The sequence below is a fragment of the Lepidothrix coronata genome, unplaced genomic scaffold, assembly GCF_001604755.1.
Source record: "Lepidothrix coronata isolate B3197 unplaced genomic scaffold, Lepidothrix_coronata-1.0 Scaffold5, whole genome shotgun sequence".
NCBI classification, from domain to species: domain Eukaryota; kingdom Metazoa; phylum Chordata; class Aves; order Passeriformes; family Pipridae; genus Lepidothrix; species Lepidothrix coronata.
In genome coordinates this window covers 2,161,940-2,189,730 of record NW_016690185.1, presented here as the reverse complement: position 1 = coordinate 2,189,730, position 27,791 = coordinate 2,161,940, and the positions used below count along the sequence as shown (strand labels likewise).

The 27,791-nt window shown below is 36.6% G+C and overlaps 1 protein-coding gene across 3 annotated transcripts in view; it reads left to right on the top strand.

Moving 5' to 3' along the window:
- Window positions 1-27,791, top strand: part of CDK19 (cyclin dependent kinase 19) — a 114,227-nt gene that overhangs the window by 33,559 nt on the left and 52,877 nt on the right. For all 3 annotated transcript variants that reach the window (XM_017829946.1, XM_017829957.1, XM_017829949.1), the window contains 2 exons: window positions 8,512-8,622; window positions 20,031-20,171. In XM_017829946.1, the coding sequence (XP_017685435.1) occupies window positions 8,512-8,622; window positions 20,031-20,171 (252 nt within the window). The remainder of the gene's footprint in view (window positions 1-8,511; window positions 8,623-20,030; window positions 20,172-27,791) is intronic.

Genomic DNA, 27,791 nt, shown 5'->3' with positions numbered 1-27,791 from the left:
GTAGGTTTGTTTAGAGTGACCTTCTCTTAGATGGATTGCCTTACAGGGCTGACGAGCTCCATCTGCTTGGGGGGCTGGGAATCGAACCCGGGTCGCAGCGGTGAGAGTGCTGTGGTCTTAATGTCAGTGTTTCCTTATATTTGTATTAAAAATTTCTTATTGTGTAAGTAATTTTACGGTAGTTCTTTATTTGTACTTAAAAGTCTGTGCTATGGTACATGATATTGGTAAATAAGAAATAGAAAGAATCCTTATATGTGTATTTCTGTCCGTGTTCTTCAAGAAAAATGCCAAAATTACTTAATTTTCTATTGTTGGGAACCTCGAGAATTAAAAATGCAGTTATCCTAGTTTCTATTCCTTTACTGAAATGTAATACTTAAGAAAAGTCTTTTGCCAAGCTTTTGTTTCAGAATAATAATGTTATTTAGCAATACCAGACCATTTGCAGCTCCTGAAATGAAAATATTTATAGAATAAATACTTTCTTAATCCTTCTCATAGGAGAAGGGTGGGGCAGATTTTTGTCCTCTTCCTGTCCTGACATTTGGCAGTTTACTAGCTAGATTCTGCTCAGTGTCTTTTTACTTCTTTATTTTTTAAAACATACTTGATTTTTCTCTTGTGGGAATTTGGAAACCTCACAGTTTGGGGACTGTGTGCTTTAGAGAGATGGAAGGTATGAAGGAAGGAGAATGGTGAAGGAAGTGTAAAGCAGACTTTGAGGGATGCTTCAATATGAAGGACTGCTTGGGATCAAACTGATGAAGATTGGGTACATGTATAGGAGAAGTAGAGGGAAGGAGAGAGTCTGTTTGGAGTCTGCTTTAAAATATTTTAGCTTGTTAGTTTTAAATTGGAGCATGCTTTGTAAACTCAGGCAGCACTCCTAGCAGTTCATGTAGGAGTCCCCTACTTGGTTTTGCAATGCCAAAGGCTGTCCAAGGACAGGCCTTACCAGACCAGTATACCAAGAATGTCCTCTCTGAAGCAGAGCTTAAGCTGATGCTGAAGTTTACCTTTACCTTTCTTCTTAGGTTCTTTGGACAGTGGGGTTTTTTTGTTTTTTTTTTTCTGTTTGTGTGTAGATATAGGTATCCATGTCAATTTTTATGTTGCGCGCATCTTTTTGAGACCTCTTAGACACGTGTGAGCTTTGTACAAATTAAAGCTGGAAATGAACCCTCTGCACCTGCTTAGTTTGAAGCTATTATTATAAAGACTTTTTTTGGTGCTTCGGTTATGCAGTAACTCTGTAATTGTAGTTTCTCCAAGTTGCAGTGTTACTAATATAAACAACTTGATCAAGGTAATCCAAATTGGAAAATCCCAAAATTCAGAATTATTAACAAAGCTGAATTTTGAGTCATTTTTTAATATGGTACGCTCCTTCAGTTCTCCTCTGTTTTATTCTTCTTGATAACTTTGAGACCAGTAGCACAGTTAGCAAAGGATTGTTCTTACAAGTTTAATAAACAACTACCTGTTTTTTGTTTGTTGTTTTTTTTTGGTTTGGTTTGGTTTTTTGTTTGTTTTTTTTTAGAGACCCATATATACTTCCCTGAGGGAAAAGCTGCAGCACAGGGTCTTTGTGGATTCTGTGTGGAAAGGATAATATTAATAATACAGAGGAGAGGATCTAGGATTGATTAATAACATCTAAGTAAGTTGGAACTTTAAAAGATCCTCTGAAGACGTAAAATGATGACCTTCAGTTTTCTTTGAAAAGCCTAGTGTCAATTAAAAAACAACTTCAGTGACCCTAGAAGCTTTGAATATGTTCATCACACAAGAAGTGACTTTAAAATTCTACATCATGCAATTGCTTTTATGAGCTATCAGGCTCATGTTTTGGTCTTTTCTATGATTTCTTGTTAAAGGTTTTCATTGTTATCTTGAAAATGGTTAAATGCAGTACTACAGTGTGCACTTCCATCAAGGAAACTACCAAGGCTGTTCCAGATCAATTTAAGTACCTAGATCAAAAGACTGAAGTAGACTGTGTGAAAGGTAGGAACACCTCTTAGATGAGATTGGTCTCTGAATAAATTTCTGAAGATGATTATAGGTTTTGTCATCTCTGACACGGAAATACATTTACTGCAAGATTTACTACTGTCAGTAGTGAAAGCACTGTTTGTGTTCCAGTTTTCTCTAATTTTTCTTAGATTTCCTTCACAGCGAGATGAAAGTGTCTGTCCTCGCCCTGCTTTTGTATATGCTATCTAGAAAGCATTATTCATCCTGTGGTATAAAAGTATTTCTCTGCAAGATTTGTTTCTTTGAGGAATGCACTGTTTGACTGTTTTTAAATGTGCTAAACACCGTTGTAATTGATCATGTTGTTTATATTAGTAACACTGCGACTCTTCTCCTATTCACAGAAATTGTCTCTCTTTGGGGGGAAAAAGGCAGAACTTTACATACCTCAAAAAAGAGCAAGAGTCTTCCTAGTTGGTAGTCTACTTCATATAAAAGTTACTTGCATTATATGGTGGTAGACAATTTGCAGGCTAAGTTCAGAGTTTAAATCAAATTGGTCTAGGAGCTCGCTGCCAATCAGTACATGAGCTTTTCAATCCGCTGGAGATGATCAGTAAAACCTCATTAAACCTGTCTTTTGTGAAGGCTTCTATACAGGCAAGTACTGCATAGGCATCTATCCAGTGAATCTAGTGGCTGACATATCAAATTGTCAAGTAATTTTGTTTTCCAATGTTGATCAAAGCGCAAATGAGGTATACTGTTTTCCCTGCTATTGAGAAGCTATTCCTGAACCTTCCTGTTCATCAGATGCCATCTTGCAGAGTAATTTTATCTCTTATCAGTTGTGTCTTTCTGCTCTCAAACATGATTATCATTTAGCGAAATGATTTCTTTCATCTTTAGTGTTCATGTCTTTGTATTTTAGTGGGCATCCATCTTATTTCCTTTCAATATTTGATCAGTTACAGTAATTGAGAAAGCCTTTTATTCACTGTTGAGAGATAGATTGTTCACTCCTTTGGTCACCCTTTGCCTCTTTCAGAGCAAATTCATCTTTTCATGTGTGTGTGGAGCGGGAAGTGTTTGAGCATGAGTAAAGAAAACTGCATATAGTATTTTAAAAATAGATCACAGAAGCCTTTTATATATTGATATCAATAGATCCTTTCTCTTCTGCAAATACCTCAATTAGGATATCTAATATCCGATAATATCCAGTTCTACCTTTTTTCACCTGGACCTGATGACTTCTCAGTCTGTAGTAGAAATTCTTGATTAGTTTCTAAGTGCATGAATTCAGATTTTGTGCTCATCCTGTTTCTATTACTCTTTGTTTACTCAGTCATAGAATAAAATAGCATAAAAAATGATGCATTAGCACACTCCTTTTCTTCATTGGGAACGCTGTTTTTATTGAATCAGCTAATTTAATTCACACTCATGATTTTGATGCTAAGATGGGTTTTATTAATAAACACAGTACTTGTTCTTTGTTAACTCCCCAAATAGTAAATATATAGAACTACTTGGCCTTGAAATGTATCCCATTGTTGGCTGCCTTTTTAGGTAGTTTCTTGCTCACCTCAAACTTATTCCCATCTTTTCCATCTGATGAAGTACTTAGAGTTATTATAAGGTTAAAATTTCAAAACAAGCAGAAGATCTGTGTTCAAAATCACTTACTGGATAAGAAAATCAGGATAGTTTTTTTAAAACTCATTTTTCTTTATGTTCAGCATTTCAAAATGGTTTTCTTGCATGCTTTGGATTAACAAGTCTGCAAATGCCTTGTCTCCTTTCCATTTCTCATTTATGAATGTATGGGATGTATTTGCTAATCATCTGATATCACCTCTGAATTTTGCTTGTATCTGACTTGTGTTAATTTCCACTTTCTGAAAGGTGAAGCATTTCCATTATGTGTTTGTTCTTTCCATGATCAGTATAACTGTTATTAAAACCTAATGTAAAATATTTTAGATTTTTATTTTTGTCTTTATGTTTTAAGATATCCTACTTCTACTTTCTTATTCTTGTGCACTCTCTTGTGCTCCTTTTCTGCCTAGACAATCTTTACTGTCTATTTTGACTTTCCATGCAAAGTCTAACTTAGCATGACTGCTGACACTTTACATTTCCAATGCTTCAAGCTCCTATATCAATTCTATTGCCAACTTAACTTTTTCTCAGGTATCAGAGACTTTCCCTTATGACCTCCATCCCTCTCCTGCTATAAGAGACATTGACTTGTGAGGGAAATTCTCAGTGTCCCTCATGAGAGAACTTATTCATCAGACAACTAAAGAAATTACTAGCAATTCTACATGTAGTGTGTAGCCGCCCAGGAATCCTACAAGCTGTTCCATGCTGTTTGGGCTATCCAAATGCAGCATTTTAAAACTTTAGGCTGTGCCATTAGCTAAGAAAGGTAATAAGCAGAGATGCTTGTACAACTCTCTTGATAATAATGATAATAATGATAATAATAATCATCCTCTAATATGTTTACATGAAACCCACTGAACAGGACAGTTAAGTTTCGCAGTTGTTGACAATTCACAATGATGTCCTTCTCAATGTCTTTCTGCCTAAACTGCTTTGTGTGCTGTTACCAAGAAAGAAATGTACCGTAAGTCACCCGAGACACAGGTTTTTATTAGCATTTTACCACAAGTTGGATATGATGGAACTTAAATTTTAGAGCAACATTAAGCTAAAAGACTGTTAAAATATGATGCTGTGTTCATTTAGTAATAAATTTGAGTAGTTGCAGATCCTTTTTATGTTCAGCTTGTTATTTTGTAATAAAATGTTGTCAGGTACACTGGGATCTTTCAATTACTAGGACAATGTACTGATTTCTTCCTTCTAACTTTAGATTTGAATTAATCAAGTCTCCAAATTGATTTACTTCTAAATAAGATTTCAGAAAAACAGTACTAGTATTATGTTTCATTTATCTATTTTGTATGTTTAAAAGTGTAAAGCAATCTGTGCTGCAGGAAATCTGGAGACAATAATTCACCACATCTCTGAAGTTGTTCATGTGGTTCTAGGTATGGCTAAAATGCACGTTTGTGAAATGCTTTTATGGTGGTGAATGAACATACAGCTGCATCATAAGAAGGTGACTTGTGATGACTTACCTGTTAGATATACGTGGCGTGTTTCGAAGATAAATATTGGCAAAATTCTAATCAAACATAAAAGTTGTTAGGGTAGATGGTTGCTACAATCGTGATGCAAGTAGCTCCAAACATGTTCCCATGTTTTCACACTATTGGCGTCCCCTTGTCTGCTTTAATGAAAATGTGGTTTCCGAAATCCCTCATTGCTTTTTAGGTAAGCCTTAGATTAATACTTGTCTTTGAAACACTTGTCTCAAATTTGCTGAGTTTTTATTTCCATAGCGGTGTATTTGGTTCTGCCATGTATTCCTTTCTGATCGCATCTTTCCAGTGCATTTTGAATGACTGCTCATCTCCACTCTTTATGTATGTGGTGGTTTGAGATCCCCAAAATTTAATTCTCGAGTCCAAGCCCCCCCTCCCACAACTCACCCCAGTGTCAGAGAGGTTTTCCAGACACAACACAAGACTCAATATGGGGGGAAGGGAATTATATTACAATCACTACACAAATAAATATTATAATACATTATATATGCAATCTTAACTATTTCTCTTATGATAAAGCAGTATTTACATTGGATCAAATTTCTTCTCCCTCCAATAAAAGTCCAGGAGGGAAGAAGGAAAGATCCTTTCCACCTTCAGGGCAGCAGTGTCTCTCTTCTTCCATGCAGCAGCTGTAGCTGGATCTCTTTCCATTACGCGCAAGGGGTCTTCTCTCACCCCTCTCGACTCTTCAACTTCCAATCGAACGTCTCTCTCTCTTCCGTGGACTGCGGTTGCGGGTACAGGCTCTCTTCGCCACGTCATATCATGAAGTGCAGGGGTCTTCGTGATGGTCCCTTTCCTCAGGGGGTTTGCCTCTGAGTCAGAACGTCTCGGGCAGCTTTCAGTTGAAAGCCTTTGCCTCAAGCATTCTACGGGAGCTCCTGTGCTCTGTCTCAGGCTGCCAGCTTGGCAGCAGCAGCGGGGGGTCAGGCCACTTCCCCCGCATTCCGTTTGGCTGTCCTGGTCCAGCTTCCAGGACATCTTGAGCTTCTCAGCTCCTCTCTCCGGTACTGCTGCATTTCAAGACTCCCCTCAAGTGGGAGTCCACCCCTCCTCTCTAGGAGGTGTCTCAAAGGGGTTTTGAGGGTTTTTGGTTCAGTTCTTACCCCAAAACTCTGTCTGTAGAGTTTAGTTCTCTCTCACTCTCTCTCCATTAGACATCTCTGTGTCTTCTTGCTTGGCTGCATGCCGGCTTTGCTGCTTCTTCTTATCTCTTGGTTTTCTGCCACAGCCTCTGTTCACTGCTGTCTCTGCCGCCGTTCCTGCTGCCCACTCACAGTGGAGAAAGACTCCCAGCTTCTCAGTTACAGACCTCGGTCCAGTTTAACACTGTTTCCGAGTTTCTATGACCCCAGCCGGGGCCTGGAGGGCCGTGGCCCCCAAGCAGGGCTCCTGCCCCTTTCTCCTCGTGGCTTCAGAACATGGCCACTCTCCTCTTCAACTACCTCATCATCCTTCTTTTCTGGTTTGGTATGATATGTTTTAATTTTTCAGGAGCGCTGATTGGGTCAACACCAAGAGAGACACCACCCACTTGGGGGTTACCCTTTTTTTTTAACTCCAGGGGGAAAAAAACACCTTTTTTTTCCCCCACCACAATGTACCTATGAGCTACAGCAGCTCAATCCTTACGGTCACTCCCTCTTCTGCTGTAGTCTGTTTCTAGACAAGATTATTTTTAGACATAAATCTTACCAGCATTTCTGTTTGTGGCTCATGCTCATCACTTGTACTCTACAATATCATTTCTGATCTTGTCTTGGTGTTGAGCACCATTGCAAGTCCAGCATAGTAGAGCAGAGCTCCTGTTCTTGAAAAAGTGTGTTGAACTTCTGGAGCCAACATTTCCTTGGTCTGGCTCCTGCTGAAGGCCCAGCTGCTGTGGCACCCGGTCTTGACAGCCAGAATGTAACAAAGAGCAAATCTTATGAGGAGAGGCTGAAGGAACTGGGGTTGTTTAGCCTGGAGAAAGGAAAGCTCAGGTTTAGAGAAAGAAGAAGAGAGACAAAAAGAAGAAAACGCTTCCTGCATGGTAGAAAAGATGTTTCTTTCATTTGCTGAAAAACAGGAATAGATTTAAGCAGCTATATTCTTTAGAAGATTTCTTGTCTTGACAGATACCTGTATAGCCAAAGGATAATATAATTTAAAATTAATTTTTTTTATTTCCCCTAAAATAAACATCTCGAGTCTTTTACTGTAAAGTGAAAAAAAGGAAGATTCATTTCTCTTGAATGGGCCTTGGAACCTACTCCATTTACTATTTCGCCATTATAAATTGATTCTTGGCAATGTATATACTAGTGCTGCAGATGCAAGCAATTTCCAGATAAAACAGAAATTATCAATCATTCTTGTGACTGATGTGCGGAAAGGGGGAAGGGAGGAAAACTGATTCCATGGAAATTGTATTTTTGGGAGTACTGCTTCCCAGCACCTCCTGAGACTAATTTAATCTGGCAGAAGGATAACTTCAGCAGCGGTGCCTGCTTTAATGTGCTGTCTAATTAGTCATGAGACCTAGTTTTCTTTCTGGCAAGCAGTAAATAAGCTTGGGTTTATTTCTGGATTACGGGACAGTAGTTGAAGCAACCATTAGAAAAAACATTTTGGTAAACGTTTCTTTGAAAACACCCTTAGTTCTTGAGAACAACAGCCCATGATTTTCGAGCCAAGTGAGTCAGGGATCCAAAGGAAAAGAGAATTATTGGTAATAAAATAAATATGTGGTGATCAAGAACTGTGTTGTCCACACAAAGAATTGGACCAGCTGCACAAGCTTCCTCCTGGCATCCTTAAATCCTGATGTTCATCTTTGACAAGAAAACAGTTGTGTTTGTGTGTCATTATTGATAAAAAGGATTGGGCTTTGGAATGGGCTCCTCAGGACGGTGGTGGAGTCACTGTCCCAGAGGTGTTTAAGGAAAGACTGGACCTGGCATTTAGTGCCATGGTTGAGTTGACATGGTGGTGTTTTGTCAATAGGTTGGACCGACTATCTGAGAGGTCTTTTCCAACAGAGTTGATTCTGTGATAACATCTTTTAAGATAGACACTGTTGGCAAGTGGGATGGATAGGTGGGATGGGCAGCTGTGTGCTGAGTTTGGGACAGAGAAAGTAGGTAGTGACAGGCAACTGTGCTGGCAGAACAGCAACCCATGACGTGGAGGCTGCCCATGTCCTTATTTAGATATTTTTAAGATAATGTGCTGAATCAGTGGCAGATTTTCTTCTAGGGCCTGTTTAAGGATCACTTGTTTGCTATTTGACCTGTCTGGTGGTTTTGTTGGTGTGTTTGCGTTGTACAAGCACAGAAGTAACAAGAACTTCTCTGTTTCTCTGCAGCTTTTACGAGAGTTGAAGCACCCAAACGTGATTGCGTTGCAGAAAGTTTTCCTTTCTCACAGTGACAGAAAGGTTTGGCTGCTGTTTGATTATGCTGAGCATGATTTGTGGGTAAGTACAGATTTCCCTGTGTGTTTGTAATAAGAGCTTGTTCAAACTGACTTGTGTGTGACATACCATTATATAGGCAGAGATGCATAAATTTCTTGCTCTGTAATTAAGGGTGTAACTGACATCCTGTTACTTTTACACTTTAAAACGTGCAAAAGACTATGTAGAATTTTTCGAAGTCAGATTGCATTTTGAAGTGAAAAGGATTTTCCTACAAGCTTTAATTGGAGTTAAAGAAAGCATTTCTGAGTTGCGATCTTCTAAAACTGAGTTTGGAAATCTATTTAATATTTTTTTCTGCCATCTTGCACATGCACAAATGAAAAAAAAAGAGAGGGACCGTTTTACAGAGTTCTCTAACTGAGATATAGTGCAAGTCACCAACGTCCAATCATCTATATTCTAAACAGAGAATTTGGGACAGTATGAGTGGAAAGAAAATAAAAAAGAGTAAGCTAATTGGGTCTACTGATGAACTATCACTACATGAAAGAGGCATAGAGACTTAGATGTCTCTTTCTAAGTTTCCAGCAAAATATAGTATGATTTGATTTAATCTGTTGGAGAGGGTGACATAAATGACATCTTGAGTTGAACTCAGATGCCAATATTCAAGCCCCACATCTGTTAAGAAGATGTGAGTTCTGTGAACCTGGATTTGTGTTTAAACCCAAAAGATATCAAACACTAAGAATAATGAATATGTTTATAATTCCTTTGAAAATATTGGCAAGGAGAGGAAGTGTTAATACTAATTCCAATATTACTTTTTAAGGCTTCAGTAATATAGAAGTTGCTATTACTAATGTTAGTGACAAATTGCTCAGTTTTTTTGTACTTAGATCTTGAGCTGATGAATATGTACTTGTAAATGACACAAAATTGTAGTTGGAAGGAAAGTAAACTTAGACCATGCAAAAAGACACTTCTGGCTCAGAACAAGTAAAATCATGATGTTTCATTCACTTTCATAAGCTTAAAAAATATTTAATTTTATTTCTCTTATGGGCTAGCACTTCTGTATTTTAAAAGTTTTCTTCATCAATGTTCAGTGTAAACTGAGAGCTTTGTATTTCTTGTAACTGGTGGCAGTGATGATAAAGCGGAACGCATCAGCTAAACCTCTGTATGACAGAATTTATTTGTGCATCAAGTGAGTTTACCCATTTTATAGAGCAATCACAACAAACACATTTTACTGCTACATTTATTGCCATGTCTTAAACACCTCTTTTCTAGCCTTTTCCATTTGATTTTATTTTGGATGTGTGGTTTTTACACTGCATAATGATTTTTCACATGATTTAAGAGCTTTAGATGAAGAATCACTGCAGCTTGTTCTTACCACTCCTCACATCTGGCTGGGTATTGGATAAAATCTCAGTGAAGTTAATTATTTTCTATTATTTAAGACTGAAATGTTTGTTACAACAAGGTATTTGGTGTGAACTGATCTCCCACTTCCTTACTTTCTCATGTTTGTTTTGTTTTTTTTTTTTTTATGGGACATGCTACACAAATCATTTCTCCTTTCCTGTATGGTTACCCATGTTTCCTCACTTCTTAAACCTTTGCCAGGAATATTTTCCTCCCTTGCATAAAGTTGGCCATGTTCAAGGCACTCTTGAGTCTGGCTTAACCTTGATCCTCATTTCCTTTACCGTCAGCACTTCCCAAGCATCGCTCTTAATTCCCCTTTTGTCTCTTTTGCTCACTCCCAACTTTGTGTCTTTTTCCACGCTGCCTCCTACACATGGAACAGCCTCCCAATTAACGTACGTAAAGATCCTTCACTATCCTCCTTCAAAAAGCTCCAGAAAATCCACCTATTTTGTAACGCATTTCAGTAATACCAACCACTTGTCATTCTGTCTGTGTTGTGTTGTGTTTTGCATTTCCCGTGCTTTACAGCTTGTGCCCTTTCAGCTCTTTGGGGTAGAATTTGTGGTTAGGGGATTAGCACATTTTTTTTTATTGCTTAGCGTCACGTGCTTCCCCAGCACTACATAAAACCAAAAGTCTATTTATCGTGGGTATGTCAGTTTGTAAGGATTTAAGTTTTGGAATTGTAGGTGTGCTGTCACTAGAGAGATGTAGATTCCCAGAGATCAATGTTTTGAAATGCAGGTAGCTTAGAGTTACCTACCAAAATCTGTAAGTATGGGAACTGTGCTTCTGTTCAAAGCTGCCCAGCTTTAGGAACTCCTATTGGCTTCAATGAGAAAGAGTACGTGCTCATCACGTACAAACATCAGATTAATTAAAATCATTATATTTTTCAGCTTCTGTACTGAAAACATTTGGCAAGAGATGAATAAACTATATTAGATGCTATCTTATTCTGTTCATTTTCTAATACTGAAAAAAAATTGTCCTGTTCTAATGAGGAAAAGTGATGGTGCCAATTAAGCTTATTAAAAAGTTCTTTTATGGTGAGCAAGAATTTTTTTTTTTTACTTTGCATTTAATTTATGTGAATTAAACTGCTCAAATTTGAAATTTGAGTTTCGATAGCTGCATACTTCAACATTTTCTATAACATCTATTGATACCATTACCAAGGGACGTAGAAAGCTCTGCTAATTTGAGCTACTTTTGACAGGTATTGATGAAGACCGATTGTGGTCTTCTTGCCTACAAACTTTTTTTCCAGTTTTAATAACTAAGTCTATCAAAGATATCTTCTTTCGTTATCTCTCAGCTTACATCATGTGAGACAATGCAGAGCCATTCATGAGATTACCATAGAGAATATCTAAGAATATAGAAATTGTTTTGACAAATTGATTTATAATTAGTTTCCTTTAATTACCAAAATTCTTAGCGTAATACACAAATAATTTCCTTATGATTTTTCCTTATGATTTTTCTTGACTATTTGTCTCTGTCAAAGAGAACCAGTAAAGTTCTCAGGCTGTAGGATGTGCCACACAAATTAATTTATAGCATATTATCTGCACTGTCATCACTGCTTATATATGCTCATGCTGTGAAGTAAAGATGCCTTAGCTTGAACCTCAGTGTAAAAGGAGCATCTGATACAAGGTTAAAAATATGTGTGTCCTCAGGTGTTATTGAATATCTTAATTCCTGATAGCTCACTTCAGTTTCATGCCTTTATATTACAATGGCCTGAAACTTTCAGCTTCAGATGTTAATAGCCACAGAAACAACCATCTTCTGATCCTTCTCTTGTGAGGGACGTTCCTTTTTCAATATCTGCTCATAAGGTCCTGGATGCTTTCAATCCAAATTGTACAATTTAGCAAACACAAAAAGAAATAAGCACTTAGTTAATGCATAGCTGAGTTAATCTTAAATCCCTGAGTGGAACTGATACTGTTTTTAAGTTACCACTCCGTTACATAGTTAGAACTTCATAGATTTACAGAACTGTGCATGGAATAGTGTAACAAGAATGAGTGTAACTGCTTCAAATGATATGTGTATTTTTCTGGTATGTTAATTTTTGACCTTTAAAAATAAAAAGTTTGTTTTAAATGCCAGAGTTTTTGATGTTTTATCACTGAATTTTCCTATTGCACTTTAATGTATATTCTTATTTTACATTAGTCTTAAGGTGTATACTACTCTCCATAACTTCCTATGTAAAGCTCATGCATTTTAAGACATTTTTCAAATTCATATCAAATTTATATATTAAATGCATGATGTTTACTTAAATGGACTTTTAAAAAATTTGATACAAATGAGATCTGCTCTAGAGATGAATTCTGTTTGTTGTCAGTCTAATTACTTTTAGCCATTGGAGAGGTTATAATATTGAGAGCTTTTCTTTTGTTCCCAGCTACTCTCATAAAGCATCTCATAAAGCATCAGATTTTTAGGATTGAAAATATTTCTAAAGCACACATTTTTAGTACCACAGATAAGCACACATTTGATGTCTTCAATTTTATAGTCTCTGTATTTTTAAGTAGGATTTTTGATTCTAAGCAACATTTTTGTTACACTTCTTTTTTTACATTCTGAATTAATAGTTTACCTACCATTCCTGGTTATGGTACAGAGTTAATTCTCAGACTCATTTAATATGTGTATATAACTTCAAATCTTTGAGATCCCCTTTTCTAGAAATGTAACTAAATCAGAAGCTTCTGGATGGTTTTTATCTCATTCTGAAAAAGCAACATTTTTATCACAGTAAAATGTGTTGAATGTGTTTTATAGCAATAAAAACCGTTGTTGATTCTTAATAAGTGAGTAAATAAGTAATTACCTATGATTTGATAATATTGAATGATGATATATTCACTATTGAAGACCAGTTAAACCACGATCTGGGTATTTTTTAGGTTTGGTTGAATGCTTCTCTTATTATTAGATTCCAGTGATCTCTAACAACTAAATGCTTAGCAGTAAATAACACTGAGAAGTGGGGAGTAAAATTCATCTGGAAATTATTGTTCATGATTATAAAAATGTGTGGGCAGACTGGCTTTGTTTGATATGAAATTCTTGTTATGTATATATTCTGTTTTTAAAAATGTAGGGTAGAGATTATTAGCATAGTTATATGTACCTAAAAATAACTATCAGATAATGAAAAGGAGAAACTCTTCTTCCTACATGTGAATTTCATAACACTAGTTGACTCTCTCAGTATGCAAATAAATACGCTTAATTTCAGTTAACAAATTTTGAATAACATTCTTTTATGAGAAATGAAATTATGAGTGTTTCATACTAATTTGTGCAATTTGCTTAATCTCACGAATGTTGTAGAATAGCTCTGAGTTTTAGCATATTCCTTAAACATGGTGTAATCAGTTATAATTCTTTCTTCCACAGGCTTCAGTTTAGCTCTCAGTAGAGAAGATAATTTGTATGCTAGTTGATCACAAATATCTTTATATACATGAAAATACTTTTCTCAGTGTAGCAGTTTTATTTTTTCTCTTTTGATTTTTCTAAAGTCACGTCTATATTTTTGTTTTAATTCCATCCTGCTCTGCTAGGTGATTCTTTGTGTAGTCTTCTCTGTTGTATGTTTATTTACCACTATAGGATTCTTCTCCCTGGCAGAAAAATAGAAGGTTTGTTGAGGCAGAAGGAAGTGGGCTAGCATAGGTCTTTATGGCATGATTGATCCCTTCCAAATAAAATGGGTGGCCTTTTTCACCACTAAAATGATGGTTGAATTTCTTGCAGAGGGCAATGCCATTCCTTGTCGATAGCTTTCTGTTCTGAGAATGTGCCTATCACATCCTCAGAACATAAACTTGCTTTTTCTACCAGAGTTGTATGAATTTGAGGGTAGCTTATGTGGACTCATTTTCTGTACTATGAAGCATGAGAACTGGGGGAAACAACAGGTAGGAACAGGCTTCAAAGACAGAGGCAAATGTGAACAGAGTGGAATGAATACCTTGTGTGTCATATATATATATATATATATATTTACACACACTGAAAGGGTAGCTGAATTCTGATGACTTTTGTTATTGTTGTGTAGAGTTATTTTGACATATTTAGGTCTGAAAGACATTAGAGGACCTGAAAGACCCCAGTTAAACCTAAAAAAACTTTACTGAGTCTGTTTACGCCTTCTCTGTGTTTCAAAGCTTAGGTATTTAAAGCAAGTTGGCATTAGCAAAAGTTATTGTATTAAAGCGCCTTTCACTGTTACTTAAAGCGTTGGCCACTTGTCACTTGGAATAGGGTTTTTCATTAGGCAGTGTGGTTAATGACATTGTAAAGAAGATATTTGATGGTGGCCATATACTGTCATAGTTTAGAGGGAATGTTGTTGAGGCATCCTTTTTTCCTCTCCCCTTCTGAAGGACAGTTTGTGTTGGTTGCTGTCATGCTTCCAAAATTGGAAACTAAAGTGATCACTCCAGAGATACTTTTACCCACTTCTGTTTTGATTTTATTTTATTTTACTTGTGATAAGTAAACTGACAAAATTTTCTTAGTGTCTAAAACTTTGGTATCTGAAATGGGTCCTAAAAGTAGGCATGTGAAACTATGATTTATTTTTGGAACAGCAAATGTTACTCACATTCATTGGTTCCATCTTTGCTTTCTCTGTTTGAAAATTGTGGAAGCAATGTGTGGTTAGTTTTGATACCACCTTAAGATTTTGATTTGTTCTTCCATAGCCTTTTTAAATACTTTACACCTAATATGCAACAATATGTTGCCTTTGTTCGGGTATTGATTGCTGAAGAGAGAAGATGGAAGTAATTTTTTGTTTAAAATGAGACTGGAAACCAAATAATATGAATCTTCCTCTTGGCCTTGGCACTTATTTAGTATGTATCCAAGCTTCCATCGCTTTAATATTAAAATGTAACTTTACTTTTTACTGTCAGGTTGACATAATTCTGTTTTATTCTCAAAGGCTGTATTAGGGATTGAAAAGAATGCAGCAGGGTTTTTGCTAAAGTGTGGGAGCACACAATTTGCTTCAGCCGGGAGAGGCAACTGAATTTGGCATGATTGCATTTCAGTTTGATGGAGATGCATGTAATTTTGCAATGAGTATTGCCTTAAGCAGCATAACTTAAGTAGTCAGGTTTTCTAGGGGCTTGTGTCTTGAGTTCCATGGATTATCTCATGTCTGTTGAGGTGGGAGCTCGCACTAACTCCATTTAGTTTGGCATGCATAAGGTCCCTCTGTAAGCTGGCTTCTTGCTTCTGTGAAAAGTTTCCAGATCTGACTTATTTGTTTGTTTTAACCTGTGTCATACTGAACAGCAGTTCTTGGAATTGGGAATTGGATGACACAAACATAGAGTATGTTTGCATGAGACTGACTGACTTGGAAGCAGACTAAAATTAGGATCTTTTCAAATGCTCATTTAACTGCTGGTTAAATACTAGGGATTTGAATTTGTTCTATGTTGTTATGCATTATGTTTACTTTGTTTGTGGTGAAGGATTTAGAAAATACACGTAGTTCTTCACTAACCAATTTTCAAACCAGTTTCAATACACTAGGTAACAGAAGGCAGACAAACTACTGGATTTAATATTGTTTCATTGATCACCGCCGTATTTTATTTCCAAATGCTTAGTTGCATTTCACTTCATTTTTTATCATTCATATAGTCTTGCCTTTGCAAGAACTAAAATGGTCTTACTGAAATACTTACTGGTTCATCCAGTTTTCCTCGCAATTTTATTACGTTTTTTCAAGTTGAAAATTGGGAATAAGCAGTTAGGAAGTAAAAACAGTAGTCCCAGAGATTGCAAATAGCAAATTATAGCTTCCTTGCTTTTCCAGACTGCTAATGAATGTGTACTTTAATGTTGGTCAGTGAAGTATTAATTGAATTCAGAGTGCAGACTTAAAAACACTGCCACAAAGTCGATGCCTCATTTAAATGTAAAATAAAGTATATAAAAGCATTAGAAATTTTTGACATTATGTTTATTCTCAAAAGTGAATACTGAATTGGCTCAGAGGATTTGGAATCCAGTCAGTGTCAGCATGTTTTTAAGATTTAGGGATCTGAAAATATGGATGCACAGAAAGGGAAAGTGACTTGGCTACTCCTGCTGAATAGATTTGAATATTGCTTGCAATTTCATTTACCTCATATGACATGCATTTTTCTTTCGTTTTGAAGCGTTTTAGATATATCAGAAGGAGAGCTTGAATCCACAGTGTTCTAATGAACTAATTAAAATGAATTTATGGCTGGATAATGTTGTGGATGGGTTTCTGTTCTGTAGCATGTGACTGATATAGTGCACACTGACAATTAAGGCTTTCCGAACTTGTTTTGCTGAATGAGTCTGGGTGTTTTCCAGCTCTTTTGGCCAGGTGATCTATCAGAATTTATGAGTTATCTTCGGGGAGTTCCAGTGAAAAAAAGACATGGAGGATGCTGAAGGTTTTTCACCCTCTGTCTGCTTGTCATCTTGTTACAAACATGCCTCTGACTTGCCTGGATTGTGGAAGTCCCCGTGTTTTGTTCTTAGCAGTTATCCATTAGTGGTAAGATTCAGCACAGAACTTGCGCATACCTAGAGGTTAGTAGCTGCAGTGTCCAAGTGCACCTCCTTATTCCTGGAGAGAGAGCCAGGGTGTTCTTCATACCTGTCAGGGTTCAGATTTATACTCCAGGACAGTCTTGATGCTGTGCTATTCTTCAAAAAGATTTATTGAATGAGAGGAGTGTAGTTTTAGTGTTTAAGGCAGTCATCTGGGGAATGGGAAATGGTTACAATTCCTATAATTTGTGTAGATTATTCCATGTCTTTATTAGGTCTGAAATTCTGGCTGCTACATGCTGTACTTGAGGCTGCACTTGGGACTGTTCAGGAGGTGAAACTAGGAAAGAGTGCCTCATCCACTTGCACGGTGCACTTACGTATAAAGAACATTCTAGTTTGTGCTGGTACCCACACCTGTTTCTGCACCTGAGGTCTTGGATTTAGACTGTTAAATCTTAAATGTTTTGAGATGGCAAGAGCACATCTCCCTGCCATACCTGAAGTCAGCAAACTGTTCAAGTTAAAAAACTCCTTTAGCATTGTCATACTGCTATGGCATCCTTTGCTTTGGAGCTTATTGTACACCTGATCTGCCTGATTGCAAAGCTTTTGTCCAATTGTTGTGACTATTCATTTATTTCTGCTCTTATTTATTTCTTTAATTAATTAATTTGAGGAATAATTTCCCACAACAGTGGTAGGGCCATATAGATACATTTCTGAAAATATAAAGAAATAAGAGAAAGTTTAGGCTTGCTAGCACCTATTTGCCTTTCTATTTCTTAGATGAACATTACCATTAAAATTGCTGGTTAGTTTTGGTTACGTGTGTTGGTCTTTCTTCATATGGCTAGTTGCTTACAAGAAATTGGATGAACTGCTTTTTTTAGAAAACTCTTTACAGTAGTATTTGGTCACAAACACTGTGGATTCATTGCAATGCCATAGGGCAAATCCAGCTTTTCAGTTCCCTGTAGTATTTGGCCCTGCATTAGGTTTTTAGTTTACTTTTTGTTCAGTTCTCTAAACTGTGATGTTTGTGATTTAATGGATATAAACTTCGGTAGAGTAAGTTTTTCAGCAACAATGTTTTTTATTTACTTCTGCAGGAAATTGGATTTTATCTAGTGATATTGCTTGCTTCAAGCAAAACTATCGGTTTTAATTCACTTCTACAATTCAAAAACCCTTTCAAGAAAGGAGCTTGTTTCCTTAGCCTTTCTTTCTGGGAGACACATGGGAGGGCAGGGCTAGAAATCAGAGGGCACCAGCCTGATGTTGTCACATGCCTGACCTCTGGAGGTACTGGAGTGGCTGAGGTAAAGCCAGAGGTAGAGCCAAGTGTGTTGTTCTTCCTCAACATATCTGTAGTTTATTATGTCCCATCGTGTCTCATGAGACCCTTTTTCAGTTTCATTTTCTTGGTGCCTTTATAATAAGGAATAATGTTTTGTATGGGTGGTAGTCAGTTTTTAAATGAGTATAGAAATCCCTTTTATTGATTACACACACCTTGAAAAAGGGCAGGACTGGATTTATGGGTCTGTGTGTATGACCTTTGCCTGTTAGTACTGCTGTATTTTTCATACCATATATTAATGAATATATTAATTTGTGAGTTTATGGTATCATTACTGCATTATAAATCATATTGTTATTACACAAGAAGGTCATTATTCCGTGCGCATTGTATGGTACTGGCAGGTAGGGACTCCCAGTTGAAGCTATGAGAGAGAATCTTCTTGTAACATGAAAATAAAAATTTTTTCTAAGGAAGTGATTCTTTAAGGCATTCCATTTACAGTTTTCAGAGTGATTGCACAACTGAAGGATCAGGTACTAAGAGCTTGTCTTGTTTACTCATCGTCATGTGGATATTGAAAACTGATAATCCTTTAGATTTATACTGGTTTTTAATACACAGCCACTGCTGTTGTACATGCAGTAGTGGAAGGCTCTGTGGGAACGCTGTTGATAGGGAATAAACAGGCTTTTTTTACTTACTTGTGTTTTTCTGCTTTTTTTATTTCTCTTTAAACAATATTGTCTATACCTGTGCTAAGTCCAGTTTGACAATGGCTAAAGTACTGGTGACAGCTGGGGGTAACATTTACCATGAGGAATCAACTTGTTTCCATTTTCATTGGGAACAGTAGTGACAAACTTGATGGGAGTGGGGGTGGTGGAGGAGGGAGCAAAGGTCTAATGAAAGCACAGCCATTGGCTGACTCTTTAATCTGGGGAGGGGGATGATCTTGAACTAGACAAATCCTGTTTAAAGAATTGGGTAATTAGTAGTCTTGTCACTCCACAGATTAGCATTTTGAATCCTTTTCAGTAAAAATGCAAACTGCCTTTATTATTTCCATCTTTCAAAAGGCACGTAATTGAAAACTATTGTGTTATTTGAGATGGTTCTTTGAATTGTCTTCAAAAAGAAGATTTTATTTTTTCCCTCATCTGATTGAATGTATTTAGTTGTTTGTTGAATGACAGTATATTCAGATTGGATTTGTGCCTTGCGTAGCCCCATCTTGCTTGAGGATTGAAAAGGTAGAATGGCCTCACTCCAATTTATTTCTTGTACAGTGTAGCAAAACCAAACCTAACCTGTCATCTCCTCAGTGATCTTACAATAAATATTAATTAGTTTATTAATATTTCATGATCTCTCAGCAGTCTTTCAGTTGTATTTTTCATTCTTTCAACTGACTGATGCTGGGGTCCTTTCTTGCATTCCATGTTTTCAAGTGGTATTTGTCCTCTAGTGGGCTGACTGACTTCTGTAATTTAAGAGCCACCAGCTTGTTGTCATCATCAATGAAGTATGCAGCCAACACTTAGAAGCAAGAAGATAACCACTTTCAGATGTTTGAACATGATCTTACCCTAATGTTATGGTGTGGGGTTTTCGGAGTTACCCCCTCCCCCCCTTAAATATTTTAAAAAATATTTATTTAATCTCTGTCTATTGGGATTCTGATTTAGTGGGCAACACTAGAGGAGTTGCAAATATACAACACATCCTGGGTGTTTTTGAAGACAAGGAGGGAAAGTGTGAAAGCATAGAATGTGGTCCTCCTTCTGGTGGATACTGCTGGTTTGAAAGCTTCTGCTCTTACTTCTGAGGATAAGAGGATGCCAAATGGGGAGGAGGGAGGGAGGAGAATGTCTAAAACCCTTTACTGAAGGTAAGTAACTAGTATTAGACACTAACAAAAGCTTGACAGCTGTTTTTTAAAGCAACTCCGAGAATAAAAACAATTTAAGAAAATTGTGAATACATCGCTATTACTTCTAACTGCAAAATTCAACAAACTTTGTATTTCATTCCATTAATATTAGTAGTTAAAACAAACCAAATAAACCAAAGGAAAACACAACCACCCACCTCTTTACCTATCTAACTTAGTTCATGTTTTTACTTGTTTTATTTCTAGCATATTATCAAGTTTCACCGTGCCTCAAAAGCAAATAAAAAGCCCATGCAATTGCCAAGATCTATGGTTAAATCCCTACTCTACCAGATCCTCGATGGAATCCATTACCTCCATGCAAACTGGGTGCTTCACAGGGATCTGGTAAGTGTGGCATGTATTACCTGGTTAGGAAAGTTCCACGTGTGTGTTGTTGGGTAGGACAAGAAAAGTCCCTATTAGTAATCTTGCGTATCGATCCGTACAGCTCTTCCTGTTATTGTTGCAGGAGACCAATTGAGACTTTAAACATGAAAACAAACTATGTTTTCACATTGTTTTTATCTGAGTCATCTGAGCTCAGACAATGATACTAGATCCGGTAAAAGGATTGCAGATATCGATATCCGAAAACAATACGTGAGACAGCTGATATATGTTGGTTGAACATTCTTATAAGTTTGTGCATGACTTTGAAAAGGCATTTAAGTAGGAAAGTGATTGATACTCTTGTGCGTTTTTTGGCTTACGTGCAAGTTACCATAAAAGCTAGTGAAAGAATAGTTTTTTCATGGAGTATTTCTTTTCCATGTGGTGTTTTTTCTGACCGTGGGAAGAGAACTATAAAAGAGTTATCATCTTGAAATTTCTCATGACCTGAAGTGGCTCTTTAAGTTGACTGCAGATTACAAGGGCAGCCAGTTGCCTTGTCTTAGTTACCCTTTTCCCTTTAAAGTTTTCCATCGCTCCTCATGCTTAAGTGAAGTGCTACCACAGGTTACAAAAAGAATACTAATGTGAGTATGCTGCCACTTGCATTGTAATTAGAGTATTTGGCATGAGACAAACAAATGTGATGGTTAATACACCAAACGTCACTAGTAGGTATGGTAGGAAATGTAGTGTAATCTGGGTATAAAGCCACAGCTTTTATTTGGTTCTTTTCCATAGTTGCCCCAGTATGTCAAAATAGGGCTGCATGTCCAGAAACTTACAATCACTAATTAAGTTTTGTGAGACATAGATTAGTCTTGAGTCTTTAATAGTAAAAAGGGGCTTGGATTAATTTTTGGATGTAGAGCAATTTTTTTTTGAAAGACACGAATAAACCAAGGCAGGCTTGGAATAGAAGTCACGGACATCTTCTGAACTAAATTTTATCTATTTTTTGTTGTAATACTTAACAACAGCGGCTAGAACGGGTTTCAGATTTTGGTATGGATCGTTTTTTTAGTTTGTTCTTTGGTGTTTATTGTCAGTTTTTCTGTTAAATTCCAAATGTTGGTATACTGGGGAGATGGAGAGGGGTCACCTTTGGAATAGTAGCCACGACCAAAAACAGGAAGCATGTACAATCCTGATTTTCATGATACAATTACTACCTTCCTAAGGGAGACAGCTGTTGCTTTGGCAGAGTGCTCAGATGTAATTAGCTACAGCTTGAGAAGGAACACCTGAAAAGTCTATATCCAGCTATGTTTGAGGGAAATATGCTTTCATGGAACTTTTAAATATATATACACTCAAATGCCATGCATGAATTTGATATTTTGATAGGAAATACAAGATCTAAGTAATTAAGGTAATAATAACAAATACCCTCAAGAAGTTTCTTGCTGGTGTTGCTATTTCCAGCCTGCAGCACCAGGTGTGTTGCATGACTAGTGCTGCTACTTTACAGTTCTTATCTGTGGTTGACACGTTGCAGCAAAGCTGATGTCTAATGTCTCTGGCTTTCCTTTTGGAATTTTGGGAGATGATTGTTGCTGTTAAAAAACCACTGGTTTTCATGGCTCTGGAATGATAGCGCTTGACAGATGTTGGCATAACTGAGAAGGGAGAAGAACAGAAATTTGTGAAATCTTAGTGTGGTCTTGATCTACAAGTAAATTTAGGCAGATGGATTCCGGGATACCTCAGTAAGACAAATGAAGCCATTTTGAAAACTGCTTTTGTACACTGGTGATTAAAAAGTGTATTCAGAATCCTTTACCTTTTTAAAATTTGTTGTGGATTTCTGAAGAATTCAGGTACTTTAAATAGTTGTATCTTGAACATGGTAAGAAAAAGCCTGATGTTATTCTGGATGTGTCCTGTTGGCACTTGAACTTCAAGGTTAATATAATAATTTAGTAACCAGTTTAAATCCTCAGTGAATGAAAAGTCTTTTATGTCTGTAATTTTTATTCATATGCTCATACTTGTGATTTTTGCTACTAAGCACGGTACCTCAGGCATGGTTTCACTGGAATCAGTTCCTTGCGTAATACAGGAATACGAGCTCCTCAGTGTCTTCTTAAGATGGGGAGCAGGTTTTTTGGTGTTTTTCTCTTAGCTGTTTTAATTTACATCTGCTGGAAAAAATATTTTTCCATTTTATGTAAACCAAATTTTGCATCAAAACACCTTGTACTTTCTTGGTTTAATATAGCTCTGTTCTTACTATTTTTAACATGCATTTGGATGTAGACCAAAGATAGTGACATCCATAAAAGTCATGTTACACTTTTTTCATTGCTTCAAAAAATATTAGATTCTCCAAGAATATTTATCATAATATTAGTCAAATTCTCCTCAGCCATGGAAATGATCTCTATAATTTATTTAACAAATGTTATGAAAAAACAGAAACATGTCAGATTAGGTATTTGCAAGAGTATGCACTTAGAGAGGTATATGAAGAACATTGTTTAAATCTTAATTTACTAGTGTCTTAAATAAAAGATTTTTTTAAAGAAACTGGAACACCAAATGTGTTATTTAAAAACCTTAAAATTACGATGGTATTTTTAGTTGTTATTTTTAATATCAGCAGTAGCCAGCAAAAGCATGACAGGGTAATAGAAGTGGTGAACAATGTGAATTTGCAGACTTGCAATACATGTCCTGTCCTTGGCCTGAGCTAATGGATAGTTGTTACCACAAGGAGACAGTCTCGTTCCCATCTTCACTGCTGCTAGGCATTGCCACCCATGTTATTGGTCTGGCAGGTGATACTCACCTGACTCATGGTGAACTCATTCATGGAGTTAAACACACAGAAAATATCCACTTTTCATCTGCAGAGCTTGTTTTCTGCAGGTTTAGCTCCCTGAGGGACCTCACTGGGAACAGGAGTTGGCGCAGAGGGAATGTGAGGCTGGAGGTGGTGGCAGAAAGCTCTACAGGCTGTTCTAGCATCATCTGCCATTAGATCATATTATTTTTTTGTTAAAATACACTTTTTTGGTTCTTTGGAGAAAGTGCAAGTGTTCCTAAAAGATAAAATCAGTATAATTTTTATGTTTGCCTTGACTCTCTTGTGATACAAGACTTACATCAGCTTGAACTATGCCAAAACAAGTCCAAATTTAGGAAAGTGCCCATATTGAGGCAAACACTGAATACGCTCACACTCATACTTCTAGAAGTTTGAAAATAATTTAGTGTAGTGTATCTTTCAATGTTTTGTAAGATTTAGGTTATTTTGTTTCTGACTTCTTACCCTGAGAGTAGCTGAAAGGTGCTAGGTGACTTTTAAAAGGTTTTTTTTCCTAAGCTGTTGGTTTTGGTCAGTTAAAAAACATTCAGCTGTTAAGGCAAGATTCAAAGAAGTATTAAATATGGAACAGAAGCACTAGATGTCTGATTTCTTTAAATAGCATTGTGTCAGCCTGTACACCTTGGAGTTGACCTAAGTCTATGAAAATCCATACACTTGTTCTCCTGTCAACCCATTTTGAGTGGTATTTTGTTGCTGGATTGCATGTCATTGGGCAATGACAATTTTGCCTTTTCAACATAGCAGCATTCCTGAAAGCCATGCACTAGAGGAGGGAGGATTTACTGGCTCTGCTAGCTGCTGGGGCATTTTCTTATGAACAAGAGGTTAGTACAGATGGATGTTGGAGAAAAAACCTTTGAGTACTAAGCTTTTGGGTTTTTATAAATGCTCTATATACACTGTGGGCTGCCCACTTGAACGAGATCTAGTATTGTGCTCCATATCTTGAGTCAATAGCAAGTTAGAAGATGCAGCACTTGGAGTACAGTATTTCAGGGTGTTCTAATATTTAGATTCTACAGGAACGTTCAGCAAAGGTCTTACTTTGCAGGGATGTCAAAAAATGGAGACTGTCCATATACTGTTTGAAGTGTCTGTTCATGTTAGCAACAGGAAGGATTGGGGCACTTTATTGTGCTAATAAGGTCTCTGTAGATGGTGTTATTTGCTTAAGGACAAAACCAGGCTCAGACCATATCCTTTAGAACCTTATAAAAGCAATTTCTGTTTGTAATAGGATGTATTTTCCTGAAGGGGAGGTATTATCTATGAGATGTTTGAAGTGCACAGAATCCATACTGAGGAATTAATTTAAGATTCCATTTACGTCCTTGAGCGTTTCTTTAGAATACTGCTTTGTATTATTAAAACTATGCAGATGGGTTGAAAAATGAATGTTGGAAATCAAACTCACCAGAGAAATGCATATTTGTTTTCGTTTCTCCCCCGTTTTCCCTGGGATTTTGTTAAATGGCCGCTTTCAACATTCTGAAATTGAAAACTTGTTTGTTGCAATGATCATATAAACTAAGTCTGTAAAATGAGCCAAGTTCCTGAAGTGTTTTTATTATAAATTTAAATACTTGATGACTAAGAATTTCTCAGTTTCTCTTGTACTGACCCTCTACAGCTTTAGAATGTTGTAATTGAGTGTGCGTCATTTTGCAAATTAGAGAGATTAGTGTACAGCAAAAGTACAGCTCCTTCAGTTTGCACGAACAGCAGTGGCAAGGAAAGGGTACTTTTCCTATTTCTGTTTTGGGAGGGAATCGGTGGTGGTATGGCAGACTTCTGCGAGTGAATAAATTCTGAAGAAAATTCTGGGTGCAGGGTCCTTATGTACTGCAGGACAGCTCTTATGGTGACATTCAGTGAGGAAAAGTGGTTGTAGTGAAAACTCAAGGGAGGTTTTTTGTCACTTAAAAAGACAGCAAACCTTTTAGAATTTTGAAGCTGATAAGTGCAACAACAGAGTGAATCTTGGAATTGAGTTTGTTCCTGGGGAACAGTATGTAGTGGTTGTTGTTTTTCAGGGTTTTCTGGAAACTTCAGCCATCTGGAGCCTCCTGTCAGAAGTCAAGTGGAAAGGGAAAGGCCAAACTGAAGGGGTCAGACAGATGACTTTCTGTAGGCACCTGCAACTTCTGTCTCCCTCAAAAGCACAGCCTATTCAGAAATGATTGAACTAATTATTTTTTCATCCTCTAGCTCTGACAATTTGTGGGAGTTCTTTTAAAATATTTTTATCTTACTCAAAATATTTTAAATGATCCATCACATTGTTTGTGTGGAATAGCAATGTTATATATATATATTTTATATATATATATATATAAAATATTATAGATACATATAATATAATTAAATTATATTAAATTAAATAAAGCTCTAATAATTTTCAGGTTTTTAGTTGACTTAATTGAGTTTTAGTTTAGGGATTAACTAAAAAAACCAATCACTTTCTCATTGTAATCCTTCTCTAGCCAGTATGTAGATCTGCAGCCTCTTACCATGAACCTATACCTGGACTCTGCTCTGGAATTTTGCTGCCACATTACACAACTCACTTGTCTTTGCCTCTGTTTCCCAATCTGCTAGCTATTTATGGGTCTAATTTTAGCTTACTGCTTTATGTGCTGTGAAAGCAGTGTAATGTATGTGGTTTATGTAGATAACTTATTTTTGTTGTTTGATATTCTTCTAATGAGCTGGAAGTATTAACAAAAACTAAAAATAAAAATCAATTGCATGTTGCATGAGGGCACCAGAAAACTTAAAATTTTAAGTGGATACTGACTTTTTGCTTCTGCTTTCATGTTTTCTTTTCAAAGCCTTTGAGAAATGGGTGCTTATTATTACTAGTTTATAGTATTTAGCTACTCCCCCCTCTTCCTTCCTGTACCCTCCCAAGAAAATTTTCCAATAAATGATAAGAGAAGTTACCTAAAAAGTTGCAGAACTGAAGTGGTTTTTAAATATCCCTCTTGCATTTTGTTAAGTAAGTGAACTGTGGGTTTGAAAAATAAAATGTGAAATGACGAGTGTGGGAAACTCCCCTTTTACTAGCAATTCTAAAGAAGGATTTTTATGTGCTGATATCAAAAGTAAATTTAGATGTAGGTTCATGCATCCCTCTCTTGACAAGCAGCTGCTGTGTAGGAATGCAGAACTGTTGGGTCCTGCCTTCTGCCAGTAATTTTGCACTGGCTTGAAAAGCTTCTTGGCCCTGTTGCATCCGTTTGAGCGTGCACATGCCTCCTATAAATAAATATCGAGTCAACCTGTCTACCAGTTTCTTTAAACTTTTAAAAAACACTGTAGTTGTAATCCCCACTATTCTATGTCATCGTGTGTGTGCATGCACGAGAAGGGTGCATGAATATGTATGGCCATGCACTCCTGACTCTCATTCTTCCCTATCTGTGTATGGGTTCAGGCCTCTTAGTTGTTTATTATTCTGTCTGCATGATCTCTTTGGGGTGGAGGGGACTTTCCACAGTGTCAGAGAACCATATGAATGATCATACTCAGCTTGCAGATTTCCCAAAAGAAAGGAAATACAAGCTAATCCTACGTATTTTAAGAGATTAGACTCCTTTGATGACTTCAGAAAGTGATTTGAATTTACCAACTGAAAAGTTAACACATTTTTCCTCTATTGTATTGGTTAGAGAGAGGATAAGCTTTTTTATTTACTGTTGAGGAACAACAGTTTATGGGTGCTTATACATGTGTCTGTATGGATATGTGCTTCTAGATAGATAAGCAGACCAGAAATTTTACGTCCTGAAAAACAAACTGAGTTTTATCAGTAGGTGCTTTTCTCCCTCTCTCTTTTTTTTTTTTTCCAAGTGTTAAGCATATATTTCGGGGCACCTATGAAAAAATGGTGGATTTCTCATTACCCAGAACTTTACTTTTGTCCTTCATTTGTAAAAACTAATCTTCAGATGATTTAAAAAGATCTATGAAGATGTACAGACTAATACTTCTGTTGTGTACATGGAAACAGCAATTTTTCCATGACTGAGTAATGCATACCTTTTGGTTTGTGGCAAGAGTATTAAGATGTTTGTAGATTAATTTTTACTAATAAAAATAATTACAGTTGAAGAAAAATGCTTTACCTCAGGTTCTGAAACAAGCTTATGCTCATAAAACCCTGACTGGATATAAATTCAGATGAGTCAGAAGAAACGAAGGGACTGATTTAATGTTCTTTTGGCTGCGTTTTGCTGCTAAAGTCAACAGATGACATATGGCCTTTGGACTTCTTATCTCTTTTCCTGAGGTGGAAAAAAGGCAACAAGGAAGCAAAAGTATTAATATAATTCTAGAATTTATGTGTTTTTTTCCCTGATATAGAATAAACAGAAGGAAAATGTCATCTTTTTTAGTATTCCCAGTTTAGATACTATCTGCCAAAGGAGGTTTTTAGTAAATACATGATGTGCTTAGCCTACTGGTGCAGCTGACCATTTGGAGTGAGCAAACTGAGTTTTACCTTCTAAATAAAAATGCAAAGTTTAGAAGCTGTTTTTAGAAGTTTTTCTTTTGTAAAGTCTTACTACCTTTTTTTTTTCTGTTGGAGAAAGTACCTTTAGGATAATGGAATTGACTGTAACTGCATCTATGGGATTATTTCTGTTTGGACTCATTACCCCTTCTGTATAAGGCTACAGAGGTTGGCACCTGTTTCTATAGTAATAGAAATTAATGAACCTTAAGAGAAGTGTGTTAGA